Source organism: Primulina huaijiensis, chromosome 10, assembly GCF_012295235.1.
Source record: "Primulina huaijiensis isolate GDHJ02 chromosome 10, ASM1229523v2, whole genome shotgun sequence".
NCBI classification, from domain to species: Eukaryota; Viridiplantae; Streptophyta; class Magnoliopsida; order Lamiales; family Gesneriaceae; genus Primulina; species Primulina huaijiensis.
Window position 1 is genome coordinate 19,722,551 of NC_133315.1, and position 16,786 is coordinate 19,739,336.

A 16,786-nucleotide genomic window follows, 5' to 3' on the forward strand; every position below is an offset into this window, starting at 1 on the left:
TTATTATCATGTCCTCAACTTTAATAAAATAGAATAGATAAAACTTATTTTGAACATTGATACCATATCATGATAGTATTTACATAATTATCTCATTATCTAAAAAGACAAAATCTCATTAGATATTCTACACAATCAAAACAAGGAAAAGATAATACGGTAGAAATTATATTTCCTTTCAATATATAATAAAAATACTTTAATAAATATTTCAAGAAAATATTGTTTATTGATGAGGAAATACGAACAAAGCAAGAGGTGAACCCTGAACATGAGAAGAGCGCGAGGCCGGGTGGGAGGGTTGACGTCCGTGGTCGGCGGTATATTACGCCGACGCATAGAATCCGTGGATAATTATGCCAACGTCGACCAACTGATAGGCCACCTTCGCTCCACATATCCACAGTACGCGCGTCTCCCGCTGCTGATTTTCACCAAACGTGTCCATCAGATTCTTCACAGTTCAGGCAAAGCAAACGATGACGTCTCAGATGGTTCTAATGTCCATGAACAGAAGGAAACGATTCCTAGAAAGAAACGAAAGGAATTTGATAAGAGCGAGGTTACATTGCGGGATAAGAGGAGGAATAATGTCTATGCTGCGGTATCTTCCTCAGGCAGTGTAGATTCCTCGGAGGACTGGGTTACGACATCGGGGGGCGATGGAATTGATTTGATGAATTCGAATCTAAGGGAAAACTACCGTGATATTTCGAAGAAATCGGGTGGAGTGGAGGGGAATAGGGAAGTTGTCGTGGTAAATACAAGGGGTGAAGACGGTACAGAATTTGGGGAAGGAAAGGTAGGGGATGAGCTTGGGGCATTGAATAATGATGACGATAATGGGCCGAAGTTCAAGGATTTAGGGGGGTTGAGTGAAGTTATCTGTCGATTGACAGAGGAATTGGTGGTGCCCTTTTGTCGTTCAGATGTGATGCAGCACCTCGGCTTGGAACCCATGAGGGGAATTTTGCTGCACGGTCCACCAGGATGTGGGAAAACCACGTTGGCTCATGCCATTGCCAATGAGGCTGGAGTCCTGTTTTACAAGATTTCTGCTACTGAATTGGTGTCTGGAGTTTCCGGTATGCTGGTTATATACATGAGCAGTTCCGAAAGTAATGTGTGATACATATGTGTTGTTAATCCCTTATCATGTTGCTCATTTAACAAATTCTCTACATTTCATTTTTATTGCTAACTTGGTAGGTCTATGATCATCATCCCGTATTAAGTGAACGCCTCGTGTTTTTTTTTGGGCATGCTTCAGCTGCCTGATTTTTGTGATATTACAATTTCTTAGGGGCTGCTCAAAAAATATAGCTCAGCGTTGTGTCTGAAACTGCCTCCTTTGTGGAACCAATTTGTGAGGTCTAGAACTGGTTGGCCTGATTTTCTCCTGATTAATGAATAACAAGTCTCAAGGAATATTGATAACCATTCTATGCATTTCATTTTTTTATGGAGCTTTAATTCTCAGGTGACTTCATTCCTGAATCTTTCATGTGCCTGATATTTTATATTTTGTTTGAAACTTCCTTCTTGGTGGAACCAATTTGTGACGACTAGGACAGGCTGGCATTCTCCTGGTTAATGAACTACTAGTCTCACAGAATATTGATGACCATGCTAAGCATTTCATTTTACTGGAGTTTTAATGTTTAGGTGACGACATTCCTGAATCTTTTATTTGCATGTTGGTGGTTTCTTAGCCACCTTGTGGTTTCTTACTTTTCTCTGTTATAGGCGGTGTTTGATTTTTAGGCACAATGAATAAAGTAATGAAGTTGTGCTTTAGATTGTAAAGCTTCTTCATCTTCTTTCTTTTTTATTTTCTTTTTAAACTTTATAGGGTCGTCAGAGGAAAATATCCGAGATCTGTTCGCAAAAGCATATAGGACAGCGCCTTCTATTATATTCATTGATGAAATTGATGTAATTGCTTCAAAAAGGGAAAATTTGCTGAGAGAAACGGATCGACGGATTGTTACACAATTGATGACTTGTATGGATGAAGCAAACAGAGTCGTAAAACCTGTCAATGGAAATGAAGATTCAGAGAGTTCTAATAGCAGACCTGGCCATGTCCTCGTGATTGGGGCAACAAATAGACCGGATGCTATTGACCCCGCCTTGAGAAGGCCTGGACGATTTGATTGTGAATTTGGTTTAGGTGTTCCAGATGAAAAGGCACGGGTCGAGATGTTAAAAGTACTCACTCGCAATCTTAAAGTTAAAGGTGCCTTGGATCTTAAGAAAGTAGCTAGATCCACTCCTGGATTTGTTGGAGCAGATTTGGCTGCCCTGGTCAAGAAGGCTGGTATCCTTGCAATGAAAAGAATTTTAAGTCATAAAAAAGATGTTCTTTCAGGAGAATATCGTGAAGATTTGTGGAGACACCCGTGGCCCCATGAAGAATTGGATAAACTTAGCATCACGATTGCTGATTTTGAGGTAATCATGATTTGGGACCGATCCACTCGTTGGTAAATAATGAACAAATTGTGGCACTTAATCAAGTTCTTTTTTAAAAAAAATAATAATTGTGTTGAACTCTAAGCATCCTTGCGTTCCTACATGACTTCCTTTCTATAGTACAAAAAGAGGAACAAGAATATAATTGGGTAGTAATATGTTTAGTTGTTAATTTGCTATTGCAATTTCATGATTTGTTCATTGCTTTCAGGTTTTCTTCGCGTCGGTGATACGCTTTAATCATTTGCTGTATCTCCTATTTTCCTATCATGTGTTACTTTTCACTCAAAACAATTTCACTCACTTTATTGTCTTTTCATGCCCTTTCATCTGTTTTCATTCTATTTCATTTTTTGCAGGACGCTGTTGAAAAGGTCCAACCTTCTTCTAAAAGGGAAGGGTTTTCTGTTTTGCCAAATGTGAAGTGGGATGAAGTTGGAGGACTTCATTCGCTCAAACAAGTGTTTGACCATCATATAGTCAAAAGAATAAGGTTTCCTGAATTTTTTGAGGTGATTAATTTCATTTCATATATGATTGAGAATTGAGATCATCTAGATGGATGTTTGGTTTTAAATTTTTAATGCATGCTCAGCTGTTATCGCGCCTTGAGATTCTCTGCAAGATACACAATTTTGAATTTTTTTTGCATTTGAGTTTCTGACTTGCATATTCCGTTTTCACGAGTATGTTGCACATTGATTCTTTGAAAACTTATTTTATTGATGATTATTAACAAATAAAATAATCTGTATTAAATGATAAACTTCTCTCAGTTTGCTGACAGAAGATCTTCCTACTTGTCCTATTTATTGAATGATTTGAGGAGTTTGATGCTTAAAAGAGATTTTATTGTTTCCCAGCATTTTGGGATGGGTGTAGAGTCGGGAATTTTGCTTTATGGCCCCCCGGGATGCGGGAAGACATTGATTGCAAAGGCTGCTGCATGTGAAGCTGGAGCCAACTTCATTTATATTAAGGTTCCTTCATTTTCTTCCCTCGTAGTATAGCTGAGCACAATATTGTTGGTCTCTTAAAGTAATCTTTTGTTGTATATCTAGGGCCCTGAACTGCTGAATAAATATGTTGGTGAAAGTGAATTGGCAGTGCGGACAATATTTATGCGGGCAAGAACATGTTCTCCATGCATTCTTTTCTTTGATGAGGTACTATTTTACTCCCATTTACGACTATTAATAATCACCCAAATTGTCATCAAATTGGTGTCTAGATCTTATATGGTGTTTCAAGTTAAACAGCCCTAATTTCAAATTATCTGCATCCACAGTGTTGATTTGTTTTAAGTTCTCGCATAATTTGCGCATATCAAACATGCACAGTTGAGCTACTTGTGGTCAAAGTTTGATTGGATGATCTTGGCAGTTACTCTCTTATTTTTCCTCAATTGTCAATGCAGGTTTAAAAATGTCCGAGTGCGGATTCGCCATATTATGCTGTGTTTTCTCAATATTATCCTCAGTAGTTGCACTCAAATGTTGGAAAATCAATACATGAGCAAACTATATGGAAGTTTCGATGCAATTGTTTTTTTAACATCTTGTAGTTTTACTTGTGATTTCTGTTCAAATCCATTGAACTTCTTGATGCATTAGTGATGGTCCGAACTTACAAAATTCTGCGCACTACAGTTTAGGCCTTTGCTTCGTAAATCCATTCTGCAATCACAGGAACCAATTTTTGGTTACTTTTTTTATTAATCTGGATTCCCTTTTTTACATCTGTTTTGTAACAGGCTACAGTTACTTCGAAATCCACTGCTTTTTCATTTTTGTTGGTTTTTTCCTCTCAGTATGTAGGTCAGTTTGATGGATTTATGTTTTCTTAACTCCGTAGTTCCTTTTTTACTAGGTGGATGCATTGACAACAGATCGTGATAGAGAAGGGGGACTTTATATTGAGAAACTTGTGAATCAGGTCAGTAAAAAAACACTCGTCCAGATGGTTCCCCTCCTGAGTATATAATATATCTGTCTGCTCGTTGAAACCTTGTTATGGTCTGAAAACAAAATGTTTCTGTTATTTCAGTTACTAGTATGTCTTGATGGAGCCGAACAAAGACAGGGTGTCTATGTGATTGCTGCCACAAATAGGTAGAGCTTATTGCACGAAGCACATTATTGTGGATGGGCAGCTAAAATACATGTTTTTGTTAGGTCCATGGTCTAACATAACATCCTTTACCTTTCGGCATGTTGACAGGCCTGAAGCCATGGATCCAGCTTTACTTAGACCTGGAAGATTTGAAGAACTTTTGTATGTTCCTCTCCCTTGTCCAGAAGAACGAGGAATGATCCTGAAATCTATTGCTACGAAGATGAAGATAGATGCTTCTGTCGACCTAATGGCGATTGGAAAAGACAGTTCATGTGAAAATTTTAGTGGAGCCGATCTATTTGGACTTGTATGTCTTTTTTTCTGACACCTTTTCCTTCATACATCAGTCTGTTGCTGAATCGCTCATGATTATTTTTTGTTTTGTTGAAAATTGCTCCCTCTTTTGGCAAGGACAGTTGCATAAAGCTACTAGTATATTAATGGAAGACATATGGGCCTCATTGCACGAAAGTTCTGTTGATTATTCTCTTTTGACCGTCAAGGATGAACATATCAACAGAGCATTAAAGCAAATGTCTCCCTCAGTTTCAGAGGAGGTGCCTGCCTTTTACACGCATTATATAAATAACTTACCTTTGTTCATTTTCCTGTTCATCTTATGTGCCTTCTTGTTGTGCAGAGAATTCAGCATTACGAGAGTTTGTCGAAAAGCTTGAAATCTGGATTGCGGAAAGTTAATGCTTCTAATACTTTTATCAAATCTTTTTCTTGAACTATTGCAGGTTCTGGAAAAAAAAAAAAAAACTACTGCATTTTCCTAGAGTTATTGTTTTTTATACTTGAAGTTACCCGTTTCAAATATATATCATATTTATATATGTTTTGGTTCCCCAGCTTTTGAAAATCTTGATTGTCAGACTTCTTTTTGAATTTATACAATAAATGATTGATGCGTTTAAGCTTTAGTGAAAGATATGGTGATGTACCATATCGTACATGATATTATTCGCCATTCAATTTTAGCTACATGCACTCTAATTNGTTTTTTTTTTTTTTTTTTTTTCCTATTGCGATTTTCCTCTTCCTCGTGCCACATTCTCAGGTTAACTTGCCTAAACAAAGAAGTCTATTTAATTCCCTAACCAAAAAATTAAAACTACGGCTATTATTTAGAAAGTCTATCCCACTAGCTTTTCGTACCCAAATATCGATTTTAAGATCTATTATTTTCTTCCTAAATTACCCTTGATTATATGCTTGAAATCATATCGTAAAGTCCAAGTAAAAATGACTAGATTTTATTGAAAAAACTTCTAATTTAACATTTCTGACAGAGGCTGGAGTGATTATTATTTTTCAGATATTTTATAAACTAAAATACAACATAAAATATCAATGTAAAACAATATAAATACTTCATTTTAGATCGAATCGATCAAACTTGTGTCAAAATAATTTATTTTAGTTAAATTTAATAGGGTATTTTGTCATCGTATCCTCGAATATAACCAATTTGGCACATTCCATCGATAAATAGCTTCGTTGGTAAATCACACCCTCAAATCCAACTAGTTATGTTTGATTGAAAATACGATAAGTTTTGATGATAACAAACAGTATCGAGTTGTTTCAGGGTCTAGCTCTTATTTGCATATATTGACATGTTTCTAACTGGGCTCTGAGAAGAGAATTCGAACTGCAATATCGCTGAATGGTATAAATCAAGTTCTTTCAAAGTCCAGCAGCTATTCAAGTGTATTTACAGGTTTTAAGCTGGATAGTGTGAAATCAAGTCGGACTGATCAAGGTTGAACTATGCTAAAAGAAGTCAAGGCGGACAGATTCAAGATGAACTATACCCCAAAGTCAAGCTGCACTTCTCTTTATTACAACTCAAGCTGCAGTGGACCGCTCAGATAGTAAAGTTGCAGATTGATTTCAAGTTGTATTCAAGCTTCTAACATCATCAGAAACTCAAGCGGCATAATCATTGATAGTTGTTTAAGTCGTCAACTACGTGTATAAACTTGATAAAATATTGTATGGCCTAGAACAAGTCATCGTGCATGGTTTGATATTTTGTCTAAATTCTTGTTTGATCATAACTTTGTTATTAGAACTTTAGATAAAACAATTTTTAAGTTTACTAAGGGTTATATTCCACTCTACTAACCCCAAACTCTGTGAGAAATTTTGAGTGAATTGACATACTTTCTTGGAACGTAAGTCAAAAAGTTAGGTAGTGAGATTTTCGTTAATAGGTTTACTACAAATTTTATTACTATCATCGACCTAAATATATGAAGTTTATGCTCGACTCTACATAAAAATATTTTTAAATATAACAATGATAATTGGATTTAGCCATATAGGTAACACTCTCGTTGAACTAAACCATGAAAATATAGTGTACAATTCTAAAAGCTCACCTTTTTTTAGCTCTTTCGACTACTTGTCTTCTCAACGTAAAGATACACAAATATGCATGGAGACCATCTTTTCCATATCAGCAAATTCAACAAAGAAAAAAAAATGGTTAGAAATTCCAACTAAATTAACCACGACAATAATATATAATTACAGCAAGTTAAATTAACCATTTGATTTAATTTCAAGAAACAGTAAACATCTTAGAGTATGTCTCTTGTGAGACGGTCTCACGAATCTTTATCTACGAGTCATTCCTATCGATATTCACAATAAAAATAATACTCTTAGCATAAAAAGTAATACTTTTTCATGGATGACCCAAATAAGAGATCTGTCTCACAAAATACGACCCGTGAGACCGTCACACACAAGTTTTTGCCAACATCTTATTACTGAGATTACTTCCAGGTTCAATGAATTTGAATGGAGCTGAATAATTTTGTCAGCTTATTTAATTTCTTGAGTTTATATATATTATTAAGGTAGTATTTGTAAATACTTAAAAAAATAATTATATGAACTTTTCTTTTATAAATTTGCACAACTTTGTAAAGAAAAGTCCACATCAAATTGATCGATTCGATTTAAAATTAAGTATTTATATCAAAGAAACGCGTCTTCACAAATTTGATAAGAAGTAAGAAATAATTTTTTTTAATGAGTAATGCTGTATGTATATTTTAGTATACATCTTGATTTATATATTTCCTTATCAATTACAAAACTATCATTAGGTAATAAGATATTTATTTATTTTCATAACTATCATTAGGTAATAAGATTTATTTATTTTCATGGGTAGTTTTGCATTGGGTAAGAAAAATGTAAGTTAATATAGGACAAGTTGTACACTATAAGGTGTCCATCAAGCATTTTTCTTTTTTANTATATGAAAAAGTAAAGATACAACAATTTAATACAAAACAACAGCAAACCAAGTGAAAGTGACACAATTTGCTTTAACTAATACATAACAACAACAGAAGAAGATGAGCAACTAGAATAAAATTACCTTGACAGCAAGATACAAGAAAATGTACAGAGAACAGTTATTTCATGCTAACCATGCAAAGTAAAACAAAACAATCACGACTCTCGAGAGCTTCTCCGATGTCATAGCCGGAAATGAGGTGAGGCCTAGTCGTGAGAAGCAGCGGCCCTCAGATCCCTTCTTTTTCTTTCCGACTCTCGTGATCTGTTCCCAAACGACAAATCGAACATAACAAAAAACGATTCAATTTTGAAGTAAACGAACGGCTCAAGGCTCCATCTTGGGAGCCAGAGTCGTAACAGCATCAACTACAGTGAGGAAAATCTTGTCTTCTCCAATCAAGTTGGGGAAGTCAGACGTGTAGAGCTTTTCGAGCACCACCTGCCCCGGATTTGCTAAAACAACCTGCAAGAAAATGGGAATGAATCCGATACAATGTGTTGTGGAGCCTTTATGCATGGGACATGCACGGTCCCAGGAATTCATTTGTTTTCTGTTAGTTTTAGTGAAACGCTATATATCATACCTGTATATCTTTCTTTTGTACATGTTTGTGCAGATCTTCCAAGGAATGAATGCCGCTAGTGTCGATATCTGTTACAGCTGCAAACGAAAACATGCAAAAAGATTTTAGATTATAGGCATTAACATGTTGAGAATCAAGTTCGAGACTAAATTATATCAACATCGTCGTCTTTGGTCTTGATTATGACACAACGACGGAAGTTTAAATAATTACATAATCGAAAAAGTCCTTACGTGACATTTCAATTATTAAATACTGAATTTTTTGTTGGCTGCTGTCTTTGAGATGTTGCTCCTCTTCATCATCCAGCAATCTCAGTATCCTGTGAAAAAAATCGTATCTTAATTTGCACTCGCCAAATCCCACATCAGAAGAATTATATTCGTAAATTACAATGATGAGACCGAAATAAAAGGATTAGGACTAATCTATACCTCTCCCTGATGTAATTGGCGTTGGAAAAATAGATTGCAGAATCAACTCTCACAATCAGAAGTCCGGGAATTTTGGTGGCTTCCGGGTATTGTTGAATGTTCCGGTAAACCGAAGTTCTCGGGATTTTCCCAAGCACCGCAGTTCGAGGCCTCGTAACTTGGAGAAGAATCTTGGCAAATGATAGAGCAACCTGTATGTTACATTCTCAGAAGTTAAACACTATCAGATATCATAACTGCAACAGAAACAAAGGCTGGGATTGTTTAGTGTCTTACTGCAATCAGAAGACCAATCTCAACAGTCACGAAAACAACTCCAAAGAATGCTCCCATACAAGCCACGAAATCGAATTTGTCGATCTTCCATATAGTAATCATGGCTTTAACGTCGAACAAGTTCACCACAGCTGATATGATAATCGCAGCTAAAACCGCATTGGGTGTGTACTTAAAAAGTGGGGTGATGACAAAAAGAGTCAGCAAAACAACGAAAGACATGACTATGTTCGACACAGCCGTGTTGCATCCAGCCATGTAGTTCACAGCAGAGCGTGAGAAGGAACCTGTCAACAATTAAGAAGATCAAAAACTCGTAGGCTTGAGGTAAAATTAAAGTTATCACAACGAAGGTAAATATAAAAACTATGTTGTTTATATTTCAATTGTCTCCTCTTCATATGGTGAAATGCGTTAAGATAAATAGTATACAAAAATTAATCAAAAATAAAATCACATCAAAGACATATCATAATCTTAAATTCATCAAATATGAATTTAAGAATATATTCTTCCATTTCTAACATTTTAGGGAAAAACTGGTTTTTTAAAAGACATACCAGTGGCTACGTAGCAAGATGTCATCGAGCCAATGATGTTCATCGATCCTAATGCGACCATTTCTTTGTTTCCATCTATGTGGTAGTCTTTCATTGCTGCAAAGGTTCTACCAATAGCCACAGCTTCCTGTGAGATGTAAAATCTTTTAGCTTAATGAATCTTGATACTCAAACGAGTATGTTTATGCCTTTTCTTCTTACCGTCAACGCGACCATCCCTGCAACCACACCGATCTTAAAACCTTTGCCAAGATAGGTTCCTGAGAAATATATCTCGTGCAGAGAAGAAGGATTTATGCCTTTTTCGATGCGGCGAACCTACATACATATACCGAGTAAAAAAATTAATTAGTTATTTTACAGAAATTAACAAATGATCGGTTGTAATTAGCGGACTAGTTCGACATCTATAGCTATTGAATCTTACAATTTGAACGCCTTTCTTGTCTGCACGAGTGATGTAAACTAAGAAGGTTGAAATGATAACTGAAAGCAATGGAGCTATAGCAGGAATCCAAAACAATTTCTTCTTCCTTTTTCCCTGATTCGACAAAATTAGGATGAAACTGTAAAAAAAATGAACTTGCGATTTGCGAAAATCTAAATTGAAGGGAATTGAATCTCACAATGTATTTGGCAAGGAGTAGGAATGCCAAGAAAGAAATTCCTATTACAACCGTCTCCCAGTTCCACTGTAAAACAAGGAGAAATAGTAAGCTTCAAAGACAGTAAATAAACGTTCATCTATTGATATAAAACGATTCTAATTTCGAATAAGAACCTAAGTCTCACCCCATGATGCACATTGCTCCATACAGATTTCATCACAGAAACTATGTCTGTTTTTTTGGTGAAGGTCTTTACACCAAGCAAGCCTTTGAGCTGCTGAAGCCCGATGGTAATGGCTGCCCCAGCCATGAATCCAACTATGGCAGCATGAGAAAGGAAATCAATCAAGAATCCCAGCCTGAACCAAAACATGAATACAACATTTAGTTTCTTGAAATATCAGAAGGAAGAAACCGGCCAATGGTTGTTGTTTATGCTTTTACCGGAAGAAACCGAGTGCAAACTCAGTGACTCCAGCGAAGAATGTAGCTGTAAATGCAAGACGCAGATACTCGTGTTCGTTTTTGGGATCAATCTCTTTCTGAAGCATAGTTCCTAGCAAGAGAGACACCACAGCAACTGGTCCAATGGCAATATCTCTTGAACTCCCCATGAAAGCGTAAATCAGGGGAGGAACGAAGCTACTATCTGCAATTTCATTCAAAAATTTTCGGGCAATTAAATGACCATATTTTTCATTCGCTCTTAAAAAAAGCGCCTTCCTTTGAAGGATATCATAATGCTACTTACATAGCCCGTATTGGGGGCCCAGATTAGCAAGTTTTGCATACGCAATGTCCTGAGGGATGCACAGACTTGCAATGGTAAGCCCTGCAATAATATCACCTCTAAGAAACGAAAGCTTATAGCTCCGTCCCCATTCAAGAATGGGGAAAACAGATTGTATTCCCAGCAGTAGTTTCTTCGACTTCGTTTGATTCTTGAAAGGGCGAAGCGGTTCATCATGGAAAAACGTCTCCTTCACCGTACGTTTGAACTCCTTGAGAAGGCCTTGCTTTGGCGGTACGCCCACTTTGTGAACATACGGAAAGTTATCAGAATGGCGACCTGAAGAAGCCGCACCTACAACATCCACCCCATCTACGACTCGATTGCTACTCATTGTGGCCCAAGAAAGAGACTACCTGCATGCACAAACAAAGACGACAAATAAATCTTCCGCATTCAAGAAATCAAACCAACGGTTATATATTACAACAAAAGACAAGATTAGGCAACAACCTTTGTACCTCTGAGTACTAAGAAGAGCTGTCAGGAACTACGAAGGAACACCAACTTATATAAGCAGTTTAAGAACCGATGTCAACTGTATAAAAAAAAACACGAAAGGGACCGTATGAGATAGCAGAAAAGAACGTATCTAGACACCTTTCAAACTACATTCAGGTACGAGGGCAAGTAAATCCCAACACGATTCATTAATAAATGCAAATGATGCCAATTTATCATAAGATTATCTGAGAGAAGCCATAAACTATGATTTATAAAAGAGTTGACTTTTAACATTGGCTACCCGAAACTCTAAAGTCTGAAAGTGTATTATTAAACTTTACTTAATATCCTCTTGCCGTGGCTTAAATTTGACTACACCATTCTGTTCACCACCCACAAACGGCCCTTCTCCTTTTTGAATGGCCATTAATATTCAAAACAACCAGCTTTTTCATAGTTGTATGTATATTTATTTATTCGCAAAAATCATTAACTTAGAAATGGTGTTTTGATTATAAAATGCAACCAATTTGCACGGTGTGTCAGTCGACTCCGGTTACGCACAGTTGCTGATGATATCATAAAGTTTCAAGCAAGATTTTTTTCTAAAAACTGCAAATTAAATTCACCCAGAATTCGTCTCATCTCATGCCAAAGTGCTGTGGAAACTCACAAAGTTTACTTTTAATCACCAAAAAGGGCATATTTTATCACAAATGATCGCCTTTTTTAAGCCTAATAATCAATTATATAAAAAGTAGGTCCTAATGGCTCACTTTTTTTTTTTTGTTCAACTAATGGCTCACTTTTCAATAGCCAAATAAAGTATACAATTCTGAAAATTAAAGTTCACCTTTTTCTAAACTCTTTCTGCAACCTCACTTCTCAACGTAAAGCTACGCAAATATGCATGGACGCCATCTCTTCCTATTAGCAAAAAAATTCAACCATTATCACCAAAAAAAATAAAAAAAATCCCAAAAAAATATTGGAAACTCCAACAACAAGAGGCACAGCTGTAGGAGAAAAACTATAGAAGATTTCATTTTCTAAAGCGTCCTAATGATTTATTGCCCACGTAAGCGCGCGCATTCTGATGACTAAACCCCGTCAAATTCAAGAAGAAACGGGAGAAAAAAAAATTTTGATTACCGAGATCACGTCCAGGTTCAATGAATTTGTATGGAGCTGAATGATTTTGCCAGCTTTGGTTTTCTTGAATTTGTATATACTATTTGCCGCAAGCAAACGTGAATCAAAGACGAACGTGTGCAGATATTTAAGCGGAAAAAGCGTTGAATTCAAACACGTTTCAAGTGTAAAAATGAGAGGAAAAAGATCTAACGAAATATGATATTCATGCGCGCCTGCAAGTCTTCCGACTCCCTCGAGAAGAAGGTAAAATATATGGCCAATCTTTTTCCTTTTCATTATTCGTCTTTTTTCTACATTTTTAATTAATTAATCAATGCATAAGAATTATTTCTTTTTCTTTTTTGCTATAATTATATTATCGATTACAATTTATATATATATATATATATATATATATATAGAAACATTATAAAAAAATATTTGATTAAGTGATATATGTGTCAATAATTTAGATAGAAGAATATGGAATCGAATTATAAGAATATTGAGAACGAGAAATTGGCCTTCAGTTCTCAGCCGTCGTTTTTTTTTTGTGTTCAGTCCCTGGGTACTTTTTTAGTACCACATTTCCACATGAAGTGTATCACAATTTGTATGACATAGTACCACAATTTTGTGGGTAGGGAGTGAACCGAAACAAATGTTTTGATTGGAGATTTTTCACCAACTTCCCCAAAATTAAAACAAATCTTGATTGATATTTTCTAGGAAAAAATATAATGAAATAAATGAATTTCGTGTGAAAGCAGTAAATGTTAAAGTTATAATGTATGAAAATTCAATATCAACACTTGTGGAGAAAACTTGGGATTTCGAATTTTGATTTTGATACATTAATTTTTAAATTTTGGCTAATTTGGTCTAAATGATGGCGTGACTTCATAATCATTGTCAATTTCAGATGACATATTTTTCAATGTTCATAATCATTTTTCAATGTACGTCAGTATTTTTCAATGTCACGTCAATATTTTGATCAAAATAGCTGAAAATTAAAAGTTTGAGTACCAAAATCAAAATCTGGAAACTTAATTGACCAAAATAAAAAATTAAACAAGTTAATGGATTAAAAAAAAGTATTTTCTCAATTTTATCGTAGCAATTGGCTATACTTAATTGATGTAAAGTTATTTTTTTAGTTATTAGTACTCACGAGTTTTTAAAACGCTAGTGTTTTCTAGTTATTTATATAATTTAAGTGATGATAATGGAGTCAAAAAATTCCGAAATTAAAATAAATTCTTTTTTTGTTTGGACAAAGAAATCAATAATAATTGAGGTTAATTAAATGTTAAAACAGTGTGGAAAAGAATACAAATGATTCATGTTCGTTTTGTCACCTTTTCTCAAGACAAGTAATATCGGTTGTCCATATGCGATATGAGTTGACTATCGAGAGTCGGAGTCATCCCCAGATGACTGGATATCGTTCCGTACCGTATCGAAAATCATATATCGTATATCATACTGAAAATTACAGTATAAAAAAATTCATATCGATATCGTACCGAAAATTTCGGTACATATAACTAGCATACTGATTATATTGAAATTGTACGGTGTACAAAGATTTCGGTACGATATCGGAACATACCGTTTTATACCGAAAAAAACCTTACATTTTAAATTTTTTATAAATTTATTGTTTTAAAATATTATATATTTTAAAATTTTTGTATGCTTTTTCGATATTTCGGTATATACCGAAATTTTCAAATTGCATACCGTTACCATACTGAAAAATTCGATATTGTTACCGTATCGTACCGAAAATTCCGTAAATTCGATATTCTTTCAGTACGGTAATCTCGGTATACCGAAAATTCGATATTTTTTCTCACCCCATCGACATGAAGAAATGTTTTAAAAATAATAATTTTTATTATATATAAATAAAACGAAAGCTTTAAATTTCTATATTTTTTTTATTATTTATATTTAGAGTATGTCTCTTATGAGACGGTCTCACGAATCTTTATCTATGAGACTCTACCGATATTCACAATAAAAAGTAATATTTTTTCATGGATGACCCAAATAAGAGATCCGTCTCACAAAATACGACTCATAAAATCGTCTCACACAAGTTCTTTCCTTATATTTATATATAGGGACGAAGCAAGGAATTTTTGCTAGGGGGCAAAGCAAAATTTTCCAAAATAATTAATCATTGAAAATTTTAAATTATAAAAATAGTCTTATCACATTTACTCACAAAAAACAGTATTTATTTGACTATAAAACATTGGGTGCTTTTTTAAAAAAATGATATGGTTTTACTCATAATCTGTCTAATTATATTATGTCCACCAGAAAAAACTATTTAAATTTTAATTTATTCTATCATTTGTGAAATTTATCCAACTTCAATAATTTAATAATCCTATTTGAATACTTAATTTGGTTCCATCTCTATAAATATAATGTCTAGCCTTTTATTTATAATCTACGGAAACACAAATTAAAATAATTATACAGAATATAATAGATGCTGCCGATTATTCATTATTATTTATCTAAAGGTATAAAATATGGATTTACCACCCCGATCGAAATTTGAGGGGCAGGTGTGGTTTGCCTCAGTCCCTGCAATTATATATACACGTAAAACATAAACATAGAATGTTCGTCATCTCTATCTCCGTCCATGATTGACTCATAATGTCTAAAAATAACTCAAATTATTACAGAATTTAATGACGAATTATGTTGTAATAATTTCTTGTTTACATTTTTATGATCCTCATCCCATACTCTTCGGAAACATGATGGTAAATCAAGTTGTTTGGTATAATAATTGTTTATGTTGGTAGAACGATCGAAATGTGGTATTTGTACTATTATACAATTTAAAATATTTGAGTTGCACTGTTACCGTCAATATGGATAAATAATAGATCGTAAAAAGATAATTTCAATTTTAAAATTGTAAATATCATGATTTGTCCCCTTAAACCAGTTTGATGGTTTGACCATCACAAAAAAAACATATTTTTATTTAAATTTATAAAAATGTAAAAGAAATAGTTAGTAATAAAACCAAAAATGGCTTTGATTATTGGGAAAAGTAAAGTTTTTGGGAGTTCTCACGATGGATCAATCGACATTGAAATTGTTAAAAGTGAAAGTTCATTCAAATTAGTTTGTTAGTTATTATATATTGAATGAATCAACATTTAGACATGAGTATATGGCTACACAAAAAGTACGTGGTACCAAATTTCAATCGATAAATTTGAAATCATAAAAAACTCATGTTTTGTGAGACGAATCTCTGACTTTATCTAACTCATAAAAATATTATTTTTTATGCAAAAAATGTTATGTTTTCCTACGAATATAGACTCGATAAATCCGTTTCACATATATAAATCTGTGACATCGTCTCATAAGATACATACTCATTTAAAATTATATCAAAAACACAAATGATTTTTTTTCTTTTCGATTATGAGCTTTTGAAATTGTAATAATTTATGAGATATAATTCAAAATGTTTATTTAGATTCTTAGAAATATATATATTATATATTTAATATTTATAAGCTACTGAGATATGCGAGGTTTTACAAAATAAAAAGGTAATGCCAATTTATAATTTTTTAATATTTATAAATTCCAAGTTTTATTTTACAAAAATTTAGTCAAGTGGACTCTAACTTATAAAAAGGGGAATAAAACCATGCTCCCCCGTATCCATCATTCAAATTATACTTTCCGTGTACATTTCTTATTTAAAGAATATTAATTTTGTTTAAAAATTATATTTTTGTTAAAATGAAAAAGACATGTTTGTTTTTTCCAAAGAAAAATATTCTATATATTTATTCTTTTTTGACGAGTAGGTCTCTTGTGAGATGGTCTTACAAAATAAGATATTCGTCTCACAAAATACGAAGACAAAATAAGATATCCGTCTATATAAAAAGCAATACTTTTTAATGAATGACCCAAATAAGATATTCGTCTCACAAAATACGATTTGTGAGACCGTCTCACACAAGTTTTTGTCTTTTTTTTG

The 16,786-nt window shown here is 34.0% G+C and overlaps 2 protein-coding genes across 7 annotated transcripts; one reads left to right on the plus strand and one right to left on the minus strand.

The window, feature by feature from the left end:
* Positions 1-233: 233 nt before the first annotated feature.
* On the plus strand, positions 234-5,446 carry LOC140986436 (cell division control protein 48 homolog C-like). The gene is made up of 10 exons (XM_073454684.1): positions 234-1,085; positions 1,853-2,454; positions 2,835-2,987; positions 3,339-3,455; positions 3,537-3,641; positions 4,345-4,410; positions 4,522-4,586; positions 4,696-4,897; positions 5,007-5,147; positions 5,231-5,446. The coding sequence occupies exons 1-10, from the start codon at positions 272-274 to the stop codon at positions 5,321-5,323; spliced, it is 2,358 nt and encodes a 785-aa protein (XP_073310785.1). The 5' UTR covers positions 234-271; the 3' UTR covers positions 5,324-5,446.
* A 2,463-nt stretch (positions 5,447-7,909) lies between these two features.
* Positions 7,910-12,998, minus strand: LOC140986365 (sulfate transporter 1.3-like). Of its 6 annotated transcripts, none has more exons than XM_073454575.1 (15): positions 12,763-12,998; positions 12,464-12,533; positions 11,628-11,704; positions 11,128-11,522; positions 10,821-11,025; positions 10,561-10,735; positions 10,395-10,460; positions 10,196-10,309; positions 9,970-10,086; positions 9,769-9,895; positions 9,209-9,495; positions 8,933-9,123; positions 8,732-8,820; positions 8,499-8,575; positions 7,910-8,377 (listed from the first exon to the last, which is right to left on the minus strand). In XM_073454575.1, the coding sequence occupies exons 4-15, from the start codon at positions 11,498-11,500 to the stop codon at positions 8,240-8,242; spliced, it is 1,959 nt and encodes a 652-aa protein (XP_073310676.1). In that variant the 5' UTR covers positions 11,501-11,522; positions 11,628-11,704; positions 12,464-12,533; positions 12,763-12,998; the 3' UTR covers positions 7,910-8,239. The 6 variants fall into 6 exon arrangements, with proteins under 6 accessions (XP_073310676.1, XP_073310674.1, XP_073310675.1 ...); XM_073454573.1 differs by having other exon boundaries at positions 12,464-12,537; XM_073454574.1 differs by having other exon boundaries at positions 11,620-11,704; positions 12,464-12,537.
* Between the last annotated feature and the right edge of the window lie 3,788 nt (positions 12,999-16,786).